The sequence below is a fragment of the Ammospiza caudacuta genome, chromosome 2 (assembly GCF_027887145.1).
Source record: "Ammospiza caudacuta isolate bAmmCau1 chromosome 2, bAmmCau1.pri, whole genome shotgun sequence".
In the NCBI taxonomy this organism is placed as follows: Eukaryota; Metazoa; Chordata; class Aves; order Passeriformes; family Passerellidae; genus Ammospiza; species Ammospiza caudacuta.
This window is the reverse complement of record NC_080594.1, coordinates 86,196,311-86,215,700: the sequence shown is the minus strand read 5'-3', so window position 1 is coordinate 86,215,700 and position 19,390 is coordinate 86,196,311. Positions and strand designations below refer to the sequence as shown.

The 19,390-nt window shown below is 40.8% G+C and overlaps 1 protein-coding gene across 1 annotated transcript in view; it reads right to left on the bottom strand.

Annotated features, from left to right (window-relative positions):
• The window catches only part of DHRSX (dehydrogenase/reductase X-linked), a 161,522-nt gene that overhangs the window by 119,783 nt on the left and 22,349 nt on the right, over positions 1-19,390 (bottom strand). Inside the window, exon 2 of the mRNA XM_058799907.1 lies at positions 4,068-4,175. Coding sequence (XP_058655890.1) covers positions 4,068-4,175 — 108 coding nt within the window. The remainder of the gene's footprint in view (positions 1-4,067; positions 4,176-19,390) is intronic.

Here is a 19,390-nt window from a genome sequence, read left to right as displayed (position 1 = left end):
GAGCTTACCGAGGTCACACAGAAGTGCTGAATCTGGTGATGGAAGTACATTTATTTATGCCAAATTGCAGGGCTCAAGCCAAAATTGCATAGCTCAAATAAATCACCTGAATATATATACATATGTATAAGTATAATGAGATTGCTTCCTTCAAAGTGTGAGCCTGTCTTAGAAACCTGTGACACTGATATACTCAGACATTAAAGATTGATTACACTGCCCTGAACCTGGTGTTTTATACCAAGCAAAAGTGTAACATTTTAAAGGTGCAAATATTTTGATTTTCATTTACTGTTTTCAGATAGAATTATCAAAACTTCTACATTAGATATTATCACACATTATCTCAGCCTTCTTTTATTAATATACTGAGGGCAAAAAAAAAGAAAAAATCAAATTGAGGCTTTCCTTTTTTGAGTCAACAATTTTAACATGCACACACAGAATCCTCATAAAATTAAACTGTGAACATGGATGGAAGGAATATGAATAGTTTATGCTTTTTTATCATTCTAAATTGAGAGAACTGTGGCAAAAACCTTGAACCAGACCTGAACATACTGAGTTTTAAGTCCTGGACTGGGGGAGGTCATAGAATAGTCCAGGATATCCTGATTTCCAATGTCCTCATTTATTTGTAAGTGCATACAAAACATCACCTTCAATATCAGTCACTGCTGAATACAGTGTGTCATTTACTTTCTGTCTCTGAAAATGAAATTTCAAGTTTATTTATCAACAAGTAAATTGCATAGGAGGGAGCAGGAGCTCCCTGTATAGCTGGATTGTGAAGATTCACCACAGCCATCAATTTTCCCTACCAGGGGTTTGGTGTTTGCCATGAGATTTTCCTGAAGTAAAAGCCCTGCTGACTGTGAGTGCAGCTACTGAGAAAAGCAGCCTGGAAGAAAGCCTCAATGAAACCTATCAAACAAATACATAAATATACAGAAAATTACTTTCATCATTTTAGCATTCACCAAAGCCTCTTTCTCAGGGAGAGGCTGAGGGCAGGGCAGGGTGAGCAGAGGGAAACCGTCAGTGGGGGATGGAGGCTTGTGCAACAGTGCTGGGACTGGAAAGGAAGGAGGTTTGAAAGAACTATGAAACCACCTGCTGTAAAGGCTCTGAGTGAAGATACTGCCTTTTGTACAGTGCCTACTCATGCTCCACAAGGTAACATGCTTCCTACTTATTTGCTTTCCTCCTTCCATGGGTGGATTGGATTTAAAAGTAGGTTGTTTCAAATATTTACTCCTCTAAAATGTCAAACTGCATCAAAATCACATCCATCACAAATGGTGAATCATTTTTCACATCAGACATTCAGGCTTGACTCATTTGTCTGCTGCAGGGATATCATCCTTTATTGCTACAGTTCCTATAATGGGTAACAAGCATTCAGTGATTGAGCATGATTGACTGCAAGCTACATGTGACTCTCTCTTGCAAGCCCAAATTCACTTAACATCCACACCTTTTTCACAGAAGTTCATGTCTATAGACAAACATAGGGTGAAAACAATCCTAGAGGAGAAAGCTTGAGCACGCTTGCTCTCTTATTTGAGCCTTGTGTGGCCTGAAGCAGAACGTGCTAATGCATGCCAATGTGCCAGCAGACATTTCAAACATACTCTGGACACTTGGGCCCAACAGTTATGAGCAAGGATGGAAGGTCATTGCATTTATTGTGCTTTTGAGACTGTTATGATCTTGCAGCTGGAAAAGTGCCTGGGACTATCCATTCTTCCAACAGGGCTGCTTTGGTCTGAAGAGTTTCACAGGCAAGGAAGATGGCTGTGACTCACAGGGCTCAGTGTTTAGGTCAGAGTTTGCTCAGAAGAAATGAATCAGCTGGATGACTTACTCATCAAATGCTTCCTATAATTAATTTCATTAATTCACATTTGTAGGGATTCATAATGAAAACAGTAAGATTGATACAATTGTGGAGTCAATGGAAGTGTGTGGGTTTGTAGGCACCAAAAGAAAGAGCCAAGTGTTAAACGAATGCCCTTTCTTGACAAACAAAGGCATGTTTAGAGGACACTGTTCCTGTGCTGTCCTGTCAAGGCCACAGCACAGAAGACTGGCAGCAGACAGCCATGCACTCTGCCATCAGGAGGATTGCATCTCCAGGTTACAGCTCATTACCAATACCATTATTTTCCCTGTTAGCCCAGCCTAAAAATAGGCTATAGACAGAGCCTAAATATTGCAGACCAGGAAAAATGTACTGAGAGCTGCTGAGCAATATAAAAGATCAGTGAACAGCAGCGGTTGGAAGGGAGCTCTGTCCAATCCCCCTGCTAAGGCAGTTGCACCCAGAACAAGTAAGACAGGGCACATCTAGATGAATTGTTAATACCTCCAGAGAAGGAGACTGCACAACTTCTGTGGCAGATATGGCCATAAAATAGCCTGTCACTTCTGATCAAGAGGAACCACAGGGACAGGATAAGCACTGTCAGCTGGCATGACCTTTTCCCAGACTCAGGTGATGCTCACAAGATCACACGAGCTCACACATCTGGGTGCTTATGAGACAAGGGTGTGAGGCTGAGTGAAGGAGATTTATGACAGAGTGACTGTGAGTTGAAAAAAATTCAGCTTATTTAGAGATTGTGCACCTAAATCTCACCTTCCCATTCCCAAAACTCTCACACTGAATTTTCTTATATGGAATACCCTAAACTTTAAGTGATACAAAATAAATCTTTAAAAAAAAGAATGTTCTATGCTTTTGTGACCCTATGCAAAGAGAAGAAAATTACCCTTTTTGTTTTCCCAGAGTACATTTGTGCAATCCACCTTAAAGATGAAAAGCAATTTTAGTGAAATATTAATGCTGACATCATTAGCTACATCTAGCTACATTAGTAACATCTGGCATTTAGCTACATAAAGAAGCATCTACTTGCACTTTGCAAACGCTTGGGTTTGACACATCTATTAAAACATGTATGAGTAAGTGGTGTTCCACATTACACCTGTATGATTCCAGGACAATTCCATTATGTTACTGACTGCACTACACTAAAAGTACATGGCTGCTGTGCTCTTGTCCATTGTTTGGAGTGGGTCTGATATGTGTACAGAACCTTAGAGAGCAAATTCTGTATAAAAGTTGAACAAAATGGCATTATCAGCTTGATAGTGTACAATGAAACAGCAATATTCAGTGACTCTATGGAATACAATTTACAGTGGTTTAGGTAAAAATCTAGTTAAGGAAAGATGAAGTGAGCAAATGTAGCAGTTTAAACATAAAAGTATTCATTATACTACATTCTGATTTAGTAGACATATTAGTAGACATATTCCTCTACTACAAATACATATTTGCAGTAAAAGAAGTTTGAAAAAATAGGAAGTCTCCTAAATAGTGTCTGTGGTAGAAAGAAGAAATGGTGCACACGGGACAGTTTTTGAATTCATAGAGAAATTCACCTAACTTGAAATGTCTCACTCTAACTCAGCCACCTTATCAACTCTTTATTATCAATGGAGAGGAACAGGCACCTCCAGAAGGTGAATTGCCCAATCCGTCTCAGACTGACATGATTGAATCTCCAGGTATTTATTTTCTTGTCACTGCCTAGAGAGGTCTCTCACAGTGACAAAATTGAGAAGTAAATGTGCAATTTTTACATGGATAAAGTTATAAGGGCTTGCTCTGTCCTTACATACATCATCCCCCACTAAACACTGTAATACTCCTTCAAGTCTTTAATTTGTTTTCCTCTTAATGAAAACATACACCCCAACGCTGATGCATGACCCATCTCCAGTAACAAGGAACTAAATAAAATAAATACTTTTGTAATACTAATTTTTAAGGATTTTTATTGTTTAGCACAACTCTTACAAGTCCTACAGAAAAAATCCCATCCACTATTTTTTTCAAGATCTTGCAAAGCAAAACCCAAATTAATCTTTAGCTGTGCTAAACACTAACAAAATATTCTTCTACATTCCCCCGATGCCAGAAAGAAAATACACCTTAAAAGAAAAAAAAAAAAAGACTTTATGAAGCAAAAAGTATATTAAGAAAATAATGACTTTACCTATTATCACATGCATGCCAAGTCTTGCCAAATACTTCACAGTTTGGTAACCAATTCCTTTAGTGCCTCCAGTCACTATAGCAACCTTTCCATTTTGTGTAGGGAAAACTATATGAGAAAAAAGAAATAACACAAGGTTAGCTCACAATAGTAGCACAATTAAGAAGTTAAGATGTATTTTAAAGAGTGTACACTTAACAGACCACTCAAGACAGGCCAGTAAACAATCTCAGAAATAAACTCTGTATGGAAATAAAAACTTTGGGACATCCACCATTATTTACCGCACTATAATTTTCCAGTGTTAACAGTTCACAAAAGACTGAGGTTGACGACACGAAAAGCAAACAAGCACTTCAGAAATTTTCTCATTTCTATTTGCATTCATTTCATCATCCTGCAGTCATCTGACCTTTACAATTTCCACCATAATTCTGTTACTGAGCAAGGTGGCGGCACTTACGTCAGCTCAGGGGCGGCTTACTCAATGTGTACAGGGAAAAAATTCAATTGGCAGCATGATTCCCTGGAAATTTCTTGAATGACAAAAGACCAGCCTCTGTCAGTAACACGGAGGAAAGATCTCAGTCAAAGGTGAGCCTTCAAAAGTACACCAGCTGACCCAATTTCCCCACATAACTGAGCACTTTCCCTTCTGAAATCACGAGGCCCTGAGCCCCAAAGAAAGGAGGAAGCAATTTTCTTGTATGAAAGCCCCCATCTGCTTTTCCCACCCACATTAGCCCTGTCCCACAGCAGCCAGCATCCCCAACACTTGCTGTCAGCCTCCACTCCAAGTGCTCCTTGACCCACACACAGCCTGGCAGGCAGGGAATGCTCCCAGACTCCCTCTGCTACAGGGGTGGCTTAGACACATCCTGTGTCTCCTGCCTCCCCAGGAGCCCTTAGCCTGCCAAGTGAGCCAAGAAGCCTCTGGGATGGCCCTTGCAGAGCAGCTGCCATCCCAGCTACGAGCTCTCACACTGGGTGCAGGCTGCACAGCACATTCCCCCACCATGGAGGGAGTCATGCAGCCAAAGCACAGCAAAGGCATTATCATTCAACTGCTTGGGAAAGGCTTGAATTAGGTCTAATATCAACTACAATTTTTGTTTTGGGGTGGAGATGTTTCGTGTGAAGCACCATGTAGCCTTTAGGTGACCAAGGTGAATTTCTAATTTGCTTTGGAGTCAATGCCATGAGGTATTTGCACAGGAAAAATAGTATTGAATACTTCGTTTTGCTGTGGTGCAGTGTCTGTAGGCAATGCTATAGATAAAAAATGTTAAAAAGATGCCAAGTTTCATCTTTCAAAGGACTTTCTATTTTGATTTCCAGGTTTTTAGGGGATTGCTTTGTTGTACAGCACCAACTCATATTTTACATAGTTATGAAACACAGGACTAACACTGATACAAGCTTCTTTCTTCACAGCAACTTCAAAAAGGATCCACATTTCACCTTTTTTGAAATACATAGTTCTTTCCATCATGATTCAACATGAATTTCTCGTCAGTTAACAACTCAGTTCTTCCCTTCCATGAAGAAGAGAAATTGCTTGCATTTCTTTGAAGGTTAACTCCAATTACAGTGATATGTATGCACACAGGTGTCCTGACATATGTAATTCAAGCTAAGTATGACTTCCCCAGGAGCCTTCTTAAGGGGCTTCAATTTAGCTATATGCAGCCCTGCAATTTCCACCAAAAATACTTCTAATCATGAACTCTAAACAAAATGCCTACAGGTCCAAATCTTGTAAAGAGAAAATGCACTCTTTTGGGCCTGAGTACTAGAGTGTTTGCAGGGAACCCTGATGAGGGGAGAGAAATGATGCATCTGACTTCATCTTATCAGGAGGTTAATTAATTACTATATCATATTATATTATATTATATTATATTATATTATATTACACTATGTTACATTCCATCTAAACTGAATCTGAGTGTGCACTGACACTGCACACCCTGCTCTGAATCTCATGACTGCAGTCCCAACACACACACACAGCTGGCCCTGACAGGCCAAGAAACAAAACACCATCACTTTGGGTAAAAAATTTCCATGCTGCATTCCACATTTGCACAAACACAGGCACAGCAAATAAGATAAGAACTGTATTTTCTTTCTCTGATGTTCAGAGAATATGAAACCCAGAAATACTCTTGGGAGAACCGTGCCTTGCTTTTCTCTGTGAGGAGAAATGTGGGGCTACAGAGTACCTTCTCTTCCTCTTCTGCCTCCCCATGCCTCCCCTGCTTCCTGGCCTCTCACCACATTGCTACCTGACATTCGGGTTTCACATGCGGCATACAGGTGCTGTCACTCATTTCCATTACTGCACCACCTATTGAATAAGAAGTGACATTTTAATGTGAAATTCACTTAGAAGAAAATTAATGAAAGAAAAGGAGAAAAAGAAGTCAGGACTGGGGAAAGGGCAATGACATGAAGTGAAAATGGAAAGTCAGAAGAGCAAAGCAATAACAGGAATCACTGTGATAAAGTGGTTCTTAGCAGAGGACCTGATTTAGCAGATGAAAAAAGATGTCCAGTCCTACCCTGTCCACAGTGGCTGCAAAGAAAAGGACAAGTTTTTGGTCTTAATGGCCACTTGAAGACTTCACTGAAAAAATGCATTCTGTGCAATCCTATATCACAGAGAAGTTTAAAACAGAACTGCTTGTAGCAGCTAGCCCCAAGGATCTAAGAAACCAGACAGGGAGGGAGAAATGAGGGCTGCAGACACACAGATAAATGGTCATTATCTATTTTATTTCCAAGAGATACAGCGTCCACATAACATGGTTTCGTATAGACACAACACTGCATGGCACAACTCAGTCTATCCACCCACTTCAGTCAAAATGGGAAATGAAAAGAGAAAAACTGAAGTACATCGGGGAGTGGGACAGGAAGAAAAGAAACTCCTCAATTAATTCTTAACTGTTATTAATTTCAAAAATATGCACAGTTTCCATCAAGTCAGATGTCTTATTATAAAATGAATCTCCATTTAAATGAGATACAGCTAGTATTTATTTCAACAAAAGCAGTCAAGATCAAATATAGGTTCTGTGTGTATCCAGGAGCAACTCCAGTGAAAGGCAGTTTATTAGTGCCCTGTTCCCTCTAGAACTACAACCTCATGTGGAATTTGCAGTACACCCAACTTTCAGTGTTGAAACACCACTTCCATGATGAAACTCCGCATGAAATTTTCAAAGCAGACCTGGGCTCAGCCTGGTTTTCAGCAGGTACTGGTTTATTTTGTGTGAGAGGTTGAGCTGAGTGCAGCAGGAGCCTCACAGCCCCCCAGGCAGGAGGCAGTGGGGACCCACCAGCTTTGCAATGCCCAGAGAGGTTCCCTCTGGCACTCCTTGCATCTCCTTTAAACCACCCCAGATCTCTCTCTCCCTCTGCTCCTGGTAAGGAGGTAGATACTGATCTCAAGTTCAGAGGAATAATGCCAGTGATATCTCTGTGGGACATGAGAACAGTACAGCTCTGTGCTAATGAAATCCCCTGACCAAGCAGGAGCTGTTAATTTCCCTTGTGTTCAAAGAAACCAGCCTGCAGTCCTCAGGTGCTCCTTTATCACACCAGTGGCTGGGAGAAGCTTCTCTCAAGCTGCAGGTTCTGCCTGCATTCCAACGTATTTGGACGACATAAGCCTGTTTACTTTGCATGTGGATTACCATAAAACAGGAAAATAAGCCAGATTTACTATGTCCTGATATGAGGCTATTTAAAAAGAATTATTTTGCTTTTAAATATACTTGTCCTTAATCAGAATTAAATTGCATGTCCATAGACACCCTCATACAAATTCAATACTACAAAAAATGTAAGGCAATTCTGTAATTTTAAAAAATACTAATTTTCAAGGGACTCTAAAACAGGGCTGTCAGGATGCCCCTGCAACTGCCAAAACCACATGGAAATAAGACAGTCTGCAGACCCATATCAATGACCTGTTCCTGCCAGAAAAATCTCAGCTCTGGAGCAGGAATTAAAGTCATTGAAGTAGCCAAATCAAAACAAAAGCACCAAGGTTTCTCTTTCTTTTAAAAAATACACCAAGTGAACACAGACAATGCAAGCCTCAGAAGAAGACCTTCCCTTGAGAGTAGCTGGCTTTGGTATTCTGAAACCTTTACAGCACACGGGGCTTGAGGCCAAGGGAAAAAAGAAGAAAAAAGTATTAGAAGTTTATTTAAAGCAAATTGCATCAAATTTTTACAAAATTCCATCTCCTAATTTACTAATCCAGCACATTATGGGTCATGTGGACATTGCAACAGAATTTCTTTCCAGTAATTTCCTCATTAACCCTCCTTTTAAGACATGGAAGGCCAAGGGTAGAATTTAGATTGTCTAAATCAGTCACCTGTGTTTATCAGGCAAAACCTGAGCACAGCTGAAGGCATCCAAAATGTTGGTCGGTGTCCACCTGTGAGGTGCCACACTGGGACCTGCCTGCACCTCCTGAGCTGGCCACACAGTGCAGGAACTTTGGTGCTATTTGTGCTGGAGAGATCCCTACAGACAAATCTCAACAGTTTTTTTTGGTTTTTTTCATTCCTCCTATAACTGAATAATTTACATGCAAATATTAGTCCTGAAGGTAACTGGCAGAAGCACAGATGGAAAAAAAATGAAAAGAACTAACAATGAATATTTAGTTTCCTGACTGAATAACAAGATCCAAGTTTGGAGCGATTCCTGTATAGCAACACTGAGTGAGAAAAGAAGGCAAACTGTAATTTCCAGTCCTCATCTAACACCACAGGACAAGGCACAATCAAGTTCTTCTACATGGATTAAAGAAATCATATAGCTCAATGTACCGCAGAATTATTGAGTAGTTTTTCCTATTGCAAAATATTCTGACTCTTTTCCTCTGACTTATACCGTGGCAATGTTGAGATTACAGCCATTAAGCAGATGTAGAAAAATAATTCATTTTCCATTCTGAGAGGCAATCAGTAAACTGCTGGGGAGCCCATGCAGCTTTTAGAAACAGCCTTTTTTGTGTGCCTTACAGAAACATCTCCATAAAATTCTGGTTTGGCAGAAACCAGGCCAACAGGGTCTGGATTCAAATGTCATTCCAGGACTATCCTAACAGAAGACAATTTAAGTACTCAAATCCTGACAGATAAGCCAGACAAACTGCATGTGCCTCAAGCCTGTCCTAAGCCTGTGCAGAGGATTTTTTCAAATGCAAATTGTCTTCCCAAATTTGCACACCAAAATCTTTTCTGCTCCCAATCACTTTCCTAATGAACATCAATATGCAATCAAGATTGAAGGCCTTTAAGACTGGAAACCAGGTAGGTGGCAACCAGCCCGACGAGTCCTTCTGTGCGAAGGCATCCTGCCGGTTTCAGCAGCTGGGGCCACGGGGCTCAGTGCTGATGAACAACTGCCATGCACGCATGCAGGTCCACAGGCACACAGCCAGCAGCTCCAACACACCTCAGATGGCTGGATGCATTGTGAAAGGGAGACTTATCTGTCCAGGGACAGCATCTGTTTCCAAACACAGCTGGAGTTCTGCATCAGAGAGGAGACAAGCCTCCCAGCTTTTAAGAATCATGAGGAAGTGGAGGTATCGGAGAGGCTGGCCCTGGAGTCACTCATGGGAAGAGAAAGGTGTTGAAGAACCAGAACAGCAGGAAAACCGAACCATGGAAATGTGTCCCTTGCCCTACAAACTCATAGGTATCTCAAGGTGCTATTAATGGAACAGCAGCAGTCAGATGGCTCTAAGAATTTCAGCAGCCAGGGGAAGACCTAATTTAACAAGGCTCCCACGCAGCCACTGACAGGGAATAGGACTGGCAACAACTTCTCACAAAACCACAGCAAAACCCCTGGCACACAAAAGTTTCTTGTTTAACCAATGCACAAGACACACACAGAGCCTGAAGTGCTGCATGCCAGTGAAACAGCAAACAACAACTCACACTTATCAATTCTGGAGACTCACAGAAGTTCCATCCCTGTATTTCAGGGGAACGCACACTCAGCCTGTGCCCCATGAAGTGGACATTTCCACAACACAGCAGAGCAATTTGTCTGGGCTGCCTGGGCTGCCAACCAGTGCTGTAACTCCAGCCAAGGCACCACATATCCAGGATGCCTGGACAAATGGCCAAAGTGCAGCAAGGCAGCAAATGACACAAAAGGAGAGGAGCTGGCAGATACACCAACTAGAGAAGCAGAGTGCTCAGCCAGCTAAGGAGATGTTTACTCATCCCTTCCTGATATTGTCAACACAGGAACAAGTGACATTTCTTCAGAGTTAGCAGCAAACATCTGCTGAGCCAGACTAATGATTTTTTTTTTTTTTTTTTGAATTGCCAATGAAAACAACTTAAAAAAAAACAACCAAACTTAAGGCTGCTCTAAATTTATAACATTTGTTTAGCTTTTTGATAAGCATGCCAGCTTGCTTACAGGGATGAAGTGATAACGTTTGCAGGCAAGATGACAAGCCCTTCACAGAAGGCTGAGATACAAGCTTCCAAAATCCATTACAGGACTTGTTCCTAGATATCTCATTTAACACATGCAGAAGTCATACCACAAATGAGCAGAACAGCTAATTTTCCTCTTGTTTTTTTCAACTCATGAACAAACTGTGGAGCCTTGGGGGGTATTAGAGAGCGACAGATATTGTTAGAGTCGAAGAGCACAAATTTGGAGCATGAGTATCCACAGCAAGACCTAACTATATTTGAAAAAGCCCCCACATATTAGAAAATATGTAAGATAAGCTGGTGCAATAGTAAGATGAAAGTTATGATGCCAGCATTACAGTCCTGAAAGAAATACCTTTTACTAAAGAAAAATAACAATACCCTAAATAAGGCAGCTGTTCAGAGCAAGAGTTTTTGGCACTCAAAAATACAAGACCTGTGGAAAGACATCTCTCTAACAGTGGGAAGGGGAGTGGAAAGCTACGCTAAAAATTTCATTTGCATGACACACCTATCTGCATTTCTTCTAGTGATTCTTGGAAAGACAGCATAAATGCAGATAAAGGGAGAAATGTGTGTGGAAAGCAGGGTGTGGAAGGGGAAGCAGAAGGAAGTGTTAGACTTTCAAATACGACACAGGAAAAGGGTTTTTTTGGTCAAGATGAGGTCATTTTCAAGTGCCTCATTCCCTTTGCCCCTCTCTTCACAGGTATTCAGATGAAAGAGACACAGCTCTAAGCAATTTAATACACCTGAATCATAAACCTCTGCACAGTGTTATTGTCCTCAAAGCCAAAAAAGGACCCCAGTGAGAACAGTGGCACTGCTACCTACAGGTGCAAATCAACCATGGTTTGGTGGGGTAAGTCAAGGCACTGATCCACAGACTGCTAGAAAAGTAAGCTACAGCTATTGGCAAAGTAATAAAAAAGATATTTCCTCTCCACTTGCACATGTATTTTCAGTGCCCTGTTTTTCAGAACATATGATTGGTGTGTTTGCAAGTGAAGAAGTCCTGCCTGGTTACAAGAGCCAGGGGAAGATGCATTTTCATATATCTTTCCACTGGAGCCTGAGTGCTTTTGCTTTATTTGTCTAATAGGATGCTCAGTAATGTTAGTTTTGGACTCTGTGATGCTGCTGGACTTGGCAGAAGGGCTGCATGGAGAAAATGATAGTTGGAGTTTTCAAAAATTATACAGACGGTAATTTTCCAAACTGATGTATGCTGCCTTCACTCTGTCCAGGAAGAACCTCCTCCCCCAGGAAACCCTATGCAGACCTTCTGCATCAGGATCATGGATCATCCACAGCAAAAAAGCTGGATGTTGCCACCTCTCCCCCAAGAAAGAGGAGGGTGAGAATGGAGAAAACTAAAGAGGACTTTTAATTTGGGAATTTGTCTTGACATTTCAGAATTGCCTTTCTCTCAGACAATGGGAAATAAGGCTGCATTGAAAAACTGTTTGGTGAAGCATATATATGAGCTTTTTACAATACAAGTTCAGGCTGATTTTGACAGAGATATTAGGAAATTTGATCCTAACAAATATGAAGCTGCCCTAAGGTAAAAGAAAGGAAAGGTAGATGAGAGGGTAAGGTTCCCAAGTCCTGAATCTCACTTCTGGCCATGTTTGCCAGAGTTCCTGAGTACTTTGTTCCTTTTGCCAAAATTCATCTGAAGATAAGATATTTGAATTTAATTTTTTTTTTATGAGTGCCAAATAGATAGATTGAACACCATTATACAAATCAGTCAGATGGAAAATACCACAGTGCAGCATTAAAATCTGCTAAAATTTAATCAGGAATTCAAGTTTGCCTACAATCTGCTCTTGGGAGGAAAGTTCCCAACTGAATGTGCAGAAAAGGAGAGCACTTGATTCCTGGGAGGGACATGGGGTGATAGAGAAAGAATCAAGAGATGGAAAAGTTGTCTTTCAACAAGTACAAATTATATTAGTGAAATTATGGCTCTGCAAGTTCCCAGCGGACATCAAGCAACTCCTGCCATCACACACTAGTCCTAGTCTTACATATTCTTGCTATTCCTGGCTTAAGCCAGAGTTTGTTTGTTTGTTTGCTTGTTTTTCTGGAGAAACACTAGTCTTAAGGATTATTTCAGACAAAGGCTGATAGTACATTTGACAAACTTGTGCAAAAATATCTGGCACCTGACTACCCACTGGCGTTACACCACACATGGCATGTTTTGCTTCACTGTGCAATCATTTTGTGCTGGGACAGATGCCAGCTGGGACTTGGATGAGGCCATGGGCATTGCCTTTGCTTGGAAAGGGGGGCTCTGCTGCCATGAGGCTGGACTGGAGAGGTGTGGGGGACAGCACTGTCACTGGCAAGGCACGGCACTAACTCAGCTCAGTGACAGTGAGCAGTCCCAGCCTCAGTCATAAAAGGCAATTCACAAAATATGACATTGGGTTTTGTGAAATAAGTGCAGAATGGTTGTTGCAATAATACGAAGAAATCCCACTAATTCCTTACACTACACTGAACAGACACAGCCTGCATATGAAAGATTACTGGATTTGTCAAAAATATCGTGAGAAGAAACAGGATGCTAGCTCCAAGAAAAAACTAATCTTCCCTACATATGCATATATTTAAAGGCTCCACTTACCCATATCATTTTTTACATGGGAAAATACTATCACAAGAATAGAGAAGGAGATTTTTCCATTTGTATTCCCTGCTCTGCTTATCTTTCATTCCTTTTATATATTTACCTATTAAGTCTTACTCTTTGGCTTTCTTCTCTTTCACTCCAGTCACACTAAAGATAGGGAAGTTATATACAGGTGTATCTTTAAATCAAGAAAAAGCATCTGATTATCTTTTAACAGATTTAGTGATGCTTATTCCCATACTCCCTCCCTCTGGGCAAATGTAATTCTGCAATACCTTGGGCAATGTCATTTTATGTAAAACTTCCCAATGCTCTTCAAGTCATGTCACCATGTAATTATACTTTTTTCCTGTTGTGAAATGAGAGATGAAAAAGAGAAGCTTATCCCAGGATATTTAAATAGGGGCAATGGAAATAGCTCTGCATAGTCTAGTAGCTGCAGAGTGCATTTTCCCATCCTGCAGAAGTTTGAGACATTAGAATTATTTTTTCATTCTCTACCAAGAACTGAAGATTGTCTAGGCTCCAAGATTTCCCGAACAGCTAACGAGTAGATGCAGCTGCATCTGACAATGCTTTACATCCCTCAGGATGTAAGAAACCATTTCAAGTCCTTGCTTTCAGACATACCCCCAAGCACACAAAAGCCTTCCCAAATGCAATTCCCTATTTCCAAGTGCTACTTCCCTACAGAGAAAGTTTCATTTTAACCAAACATTTGACATTTAAAGACACTTTTCCCACTCGCTAAAGTCCCAAATAAATGTAGAGTTTGCCAAATCATGTTCATAAATCCAGTGAAGAAGCCATAAATAACCAAAATGAAATGTGAATAATCTCAGAAAAGCTCTTCCCTTGGAAAGACCACATCCTATATATCTAAAAAAAACTAGACAGTTATCTGCATGAAATGTGGCACAGAATTCTTAAAGTTTTAAAATTTCATGCCTAACTATGAAAAATTAGCATTTGGGTTACAGTTTTGACCAAAAACCAGGGTAATGGCAGTGAGTTTGAAATGCTGGAGAAAATATGAATCAGCAAAGCATGATGCTGCTGTCGCTTCATTACAGACTGAGTAAATGTCATAACTAACTGCAGAGCAGAAACCTAATTTCAGAAAACTGTAAATGATAGTTATTTCACAACAAAGAGACTTAAGAAAAGGAAAAAGGAAAAAAAGTGGAGAAGGAGAAAGAAGGAGGAGAAGGAGAAGGAGAAGGAGAAGGAGAAGGAGAAGGAGAAGGAGAAGGAGAAGGAGAAGGAGAAGGAGAAGGAGAAGGAGAAGGAGAAGGAGAAGGAGAAGGAGAAGGAGAAGGAGAAGGAGAAGGAGAAGAGAAGAACAGCTGATATTCTTGATTTGATCCCAAATACTGTAGAAATAAAGCTAAGCAGGCCTGTCCCCACACCTTGCATGGAAGAAAGGTTCCATCATAAACCCACAAGTCTGGAGAACATTTTAAGTTCCCAAAGCTCAGAAAATATGGAGAGTCAGGTATTCAGCTTCTGCTGAAGCTCAGACTGCTGAAACTCAGCACTCTCCTGGAGAAACTGGCTGGTTGGACAGACATAGTGCTTGCTATGTAAAATCCTGGCTGGATGGCCATGGCTGGAGTGTGGGGGTGAATGAAGCTACATCCAGCTGGCAGCCAGTAACAAGTGAGGCCCCCCAGGGCTCAGGATTGGCATCAGTCCTGTTTAACATCTTTATCAATGGTCTGGATGAAGTGATTGAGGGCACTTTCAGCCAGTTTTCAGATGACACCAAGCTGGGCAAGAGTGTCAAACTGATGGAGGGCAGAAAGGCTCTACATAGGGAGAGCTTGACCAGCTGGATTGATGGACCAAGGCAAAGGGTATGAGATTCAAAGAGACCAGCTTCTAGGTCCTGAGTTTGGGTCACAACAAGCCCAGGCAGTGCTACAGGCTGGGGGCAGAGTGGCTGGAAAGCTGCCCAGCAGAAAAGGCCCTTGGGGTCCTGGTTGACAGCATCTGAATGTGAGCCGGTGTGTGCCAGCTGGCCAAGAATGCCAGTGAGCATCCTGGCCTGTATCAATATCCTAGCAAGAGTGTGGCCAGCAGGACCATTGTCCCCCTGTGCTGAGCACTGGTGAGCCCACACCTGGAATCCTGTGCTTGGTCCTGAGCCCCTCATGACAAGAAAGACATTGAGGGGCTGGAGCACATCAGATAAGGGCAATGGAGCTGGTGAAGGGTCTGGAGCACAAGTCAGACACAGAGCAGCTGAGGGGGCTGGGGGTGCTTAGCCTGCAGAAAAGGAGGCTCAGGGTGACCTTATTGCTTTCCATAACTCCCTGAAAGGCATTTTAGCAAGGAGAGGGTAGATCTTTTCTCCCATGTAAGAAGTGAACAAGACAAGAGGAAATGGCCTTAAGCTGCTCCAGAGGAGGTTTAGATTGGATACTAGGAAAAAAATACTTCCCTGAAAGGGTTATCAAACATTTGAACAGGCTGTCCAGGGAGGTGGCTGTGTCACCAGCCCTGGAGGTATTTAAATGACATGTAGATGTGGCACTTAGGGACATGGTTTGGTCATGGACTTGGCAGCATGGGTTAACTGTGGAATTTTCCAACCTAAATGATTCAATGACTCTATGATTCATCAGCACTTTCATACGCAGAAACTGAAGCACAGTGATCTTGTTACTTATGGTCAAACTGGAAAGACTGATCCACTTATGGCCAAACAAGAAATCCAAACCAAAAGCAAAATATTGCCACCTGCATCTTAGCTTCTCACCAGAAGAATTAAAAAGACAACAGAAAACAATTTGTACTTTGCACTATGATCTATACCTTTCAAAAGACAAAATATTTTAATTTTTGTTTTTAAGACAGTATTGACTGTATCATCATATTCCTAGATAGTACAGGATATATTGTATCACAATCCCCAACGTCATCTTTACAGCTCCTACTTTTACTGCTTGTGAATTCCAGCAACTCTTATTCTGACCCCATGCTATTAAAAGATTGAGTTAATCATTCCATCTTGCTCACAGCACAGATGGACAGATACAGTTGGGCAACCAATACATTGGGAAAGTCAATTCTTTAAATATTCCCTTACTATATTGTATTATATTCTGGGAATATGAGGGGGGTGGGTGTGTGTGTGAAGGAAAAAAACATTGGAAAGATCATTAAGAGTAGTTTAAACTGCATCTCCTCTCTTCCCAGAGACAGAGGATGTGATTTCCATATCCCAATCAAGCTTAAGAGCATCCAGCTGAAGGTCACATTCTGATCTGCCTCTTCCAGCTGACAAAAATGCTCTGCTGCCACTCAAACAGTCTCCTCTGCTTCCCATGGCTTCAGGGTGACAGTATTTCCATCAAATAAGTAAGCAGAAGTCACGAGTTGGTATACAGAATTTAAAAGGTAATTGAAAGTTTCTGGAGTAGTTCACTTCAGAACACTGCAATCACTTGTGAACTGAAGTGCTTGTTATCATATACAAAGCTCTAGTAATTAGAATCAGGAAGAGAGGTACAAGGTGATTAGAGAATATTGGGAAAAATCTAGTTAACAGGAAACATAGCACATAAACCAATCAGTACTAAAAATTTCCCTGAGATACCTGCAATTTATTAAAATACAAAATGCTAAAAAGCACATTTCCATATTATTAAAATTTTTTGAAGCAAATCAGAAGCCATTACAGCATTGACATTAATGTGAGATTAACCTCAGATGCTACTCACTCAATAAAACCATAGAAAATAATCTCAACATCCCTTCCTGTCCCTCTATGCCCTGCTTCCACATCCTTCAGAGCCACCCCTGGCCAGCCCATTTATGTCTTTGTCTGGCTGGCACCTGGTGAGGAGCCGGGGCAGGGGCAGAAGCTGCGTGTGGATGGTCACTCCCAGAGGTGCCGCCCGGTGAACAGCCCAAAGCCGTGGAAAGCAGGGCTCACTGTGGAAGCAGAGCAGGCCAGTGAGGGGCACACTCACAGCTGCACAGCCCCAGAGGTGCTGCTTTTGCAGGGCAGTGCCCCACATTGATGCCCCAGCTGCACCAGGCTGCCCAACCCCTGCTGCCACCCTCCCAGGGCCATCACTCAACCTCCAGCAGGAAAAATCCCTGGTGGAACAGAACTTTGAGGGTTTTTTTTTATTTTAAAAGATATTTTTTATATATTTTAAAAGATTTTTTATATTTTTATTTTTATAATTTTTTATATTTATATTTTTATATTTTTTAAAAATAGTTTTCTGAAGCCCCTGAGCCTCTGGATGGAGCTCAATTTCGTACTCAAAACTACTTAAAAATCAGTTTTAACTTTGAATGAGAAAGTACAAAGAGCATGCACATATTTTGTCTTCAAGACAGCTACAGTATTTGTGTTCCAAATATGGAATTTCATTCATTCGTCTCTTCTTTGATAACACAAGCAGGTCAGGGGTTTCAAATGGAGTATGAATGTGCAAGAAAGAGTATGATGTGCAATGGAGTATGAATGTACAGAAAGGTCCAGACTATACTACATACAAAATTTCCTAACTATGTCTCAACAGTCCTTTACTAGGAAAAATCTGATTTATTTTCAAAATCCTCTTTCTCAACACATGCTGGAGTGATCTTACACTCATGGATATTCTTTCAATTTTCATCTTTCTTGTTCCTCATAAAATATGCACTGAAGTTTTCACAGGAAAACAACTACTTTGCAATAAAGAAAGCTAATTGTTTGGAATTTTTTTTTTAATTAGATGTTTTTATTCTTCAGTGAAAAACTTAATTTTGAATGAAATTGTATAGCCCATCAATCTAGAGCAGATTCACTAGACTTAGGGAATTAGTTAACTTAGAAGAACAGCTACTGTGCATGCTCTATAATTGCTCTTCATCAAAATTGTCAAAGATTTTTAATATGCAGTTACCACACAGATTAAAAGCTGTTAAAGTATGTCTCCATTTAAGAGACCATCATTCCACAGTGTCATTATCTGCTATTAATATTTCAAGTAGAGAGCATCGCATGCTCCTTTGAAGAAATGTGTAACTACTCACAAAACAAGTCCCATTATTGATAATGCTCCAGGAGTATGACACAAACATCCTATTTTTGTTCCTACATTTAATTACCTTCCATAAATAACTTGCCAAAATTTTAAGGGATTAGCTCCTTTCATATAGCAATATGCATTTGTGTTGACGAACACCTTCCAACCATTCTGCTCCTAAGAAGGGAGGTGACAGCTACGGGAATTATACTGGCCCCTCTGCAGAGCCCCTTTGCAACCTCCCTCTTCAACCAGGTGGTCAAACAGGCTGATACATCACAGTGCACCATGTCAGTCCTTCTCAGGACATCAGCCAGAACTGCCAGCACTTTTCAGGCATCACTGGTAGTATAAACAGGCTTCATGCCTGACTTTTTTTTTTTTCTACCTGACCAGAGGATTTAGCTCAAATGTTACAGCTCTGCAACAGCCAATTTGGTGTGCAATATTTTTCAAGGCATGATTCCTTTCCCTTTCCTGAGAATAAAAAAAAAAAACAAAAAAAAAAAAAAAACACTTTCTTTACTATAACAAATCTTATAGTCCTATTTTCATCATATCAAGCTGATCATCAGTTTCCAGTAAAGCTGATACCTGGAGCTACCTCTCAAAGGTGAAGGCATTGGAACAGGATGCCCAGAGAATTGTTCAAAAAACATGGGGATGTGGCACTTAGAGACATGGTTTGCTGGTGAACATGGTGGTGCTGGGTTTATGTTTGGACTTGATGATCTTGTAGGTCTCTTCCAACCTAAATGACACCATGATTTTAAGCCAATAGACAGCATTTGCATTCCACCTCACACTCAACAGCAAAAAAGTTATAGCTGTATTTAATTTCTGTTGAGTGCTAAATAATTTAAAAAATTTGAATGAAGCATTCTTTTTAAGAAGCATAAAGGAATTCAGCAATGTAAACATATCAAGGGGAGGAAAAAAAAGAACTTGAGGAATAAAAGCCCAAGAGCTTGCACTGGCTTGTTTGGCAGCTCTCTGCTGTTTCCAATACTTTTCTCTCTAGGCCTTTTCCATAAATATACAAGGCATTTGAAACGCGTGTGTTACCCTGTGCACTGACTTCTAGGTGATTTGAAGGATATGACCTAAAATGCAATTTCTGTTCCAGACTCCATCCTTACATCTCCATCAGTGCCC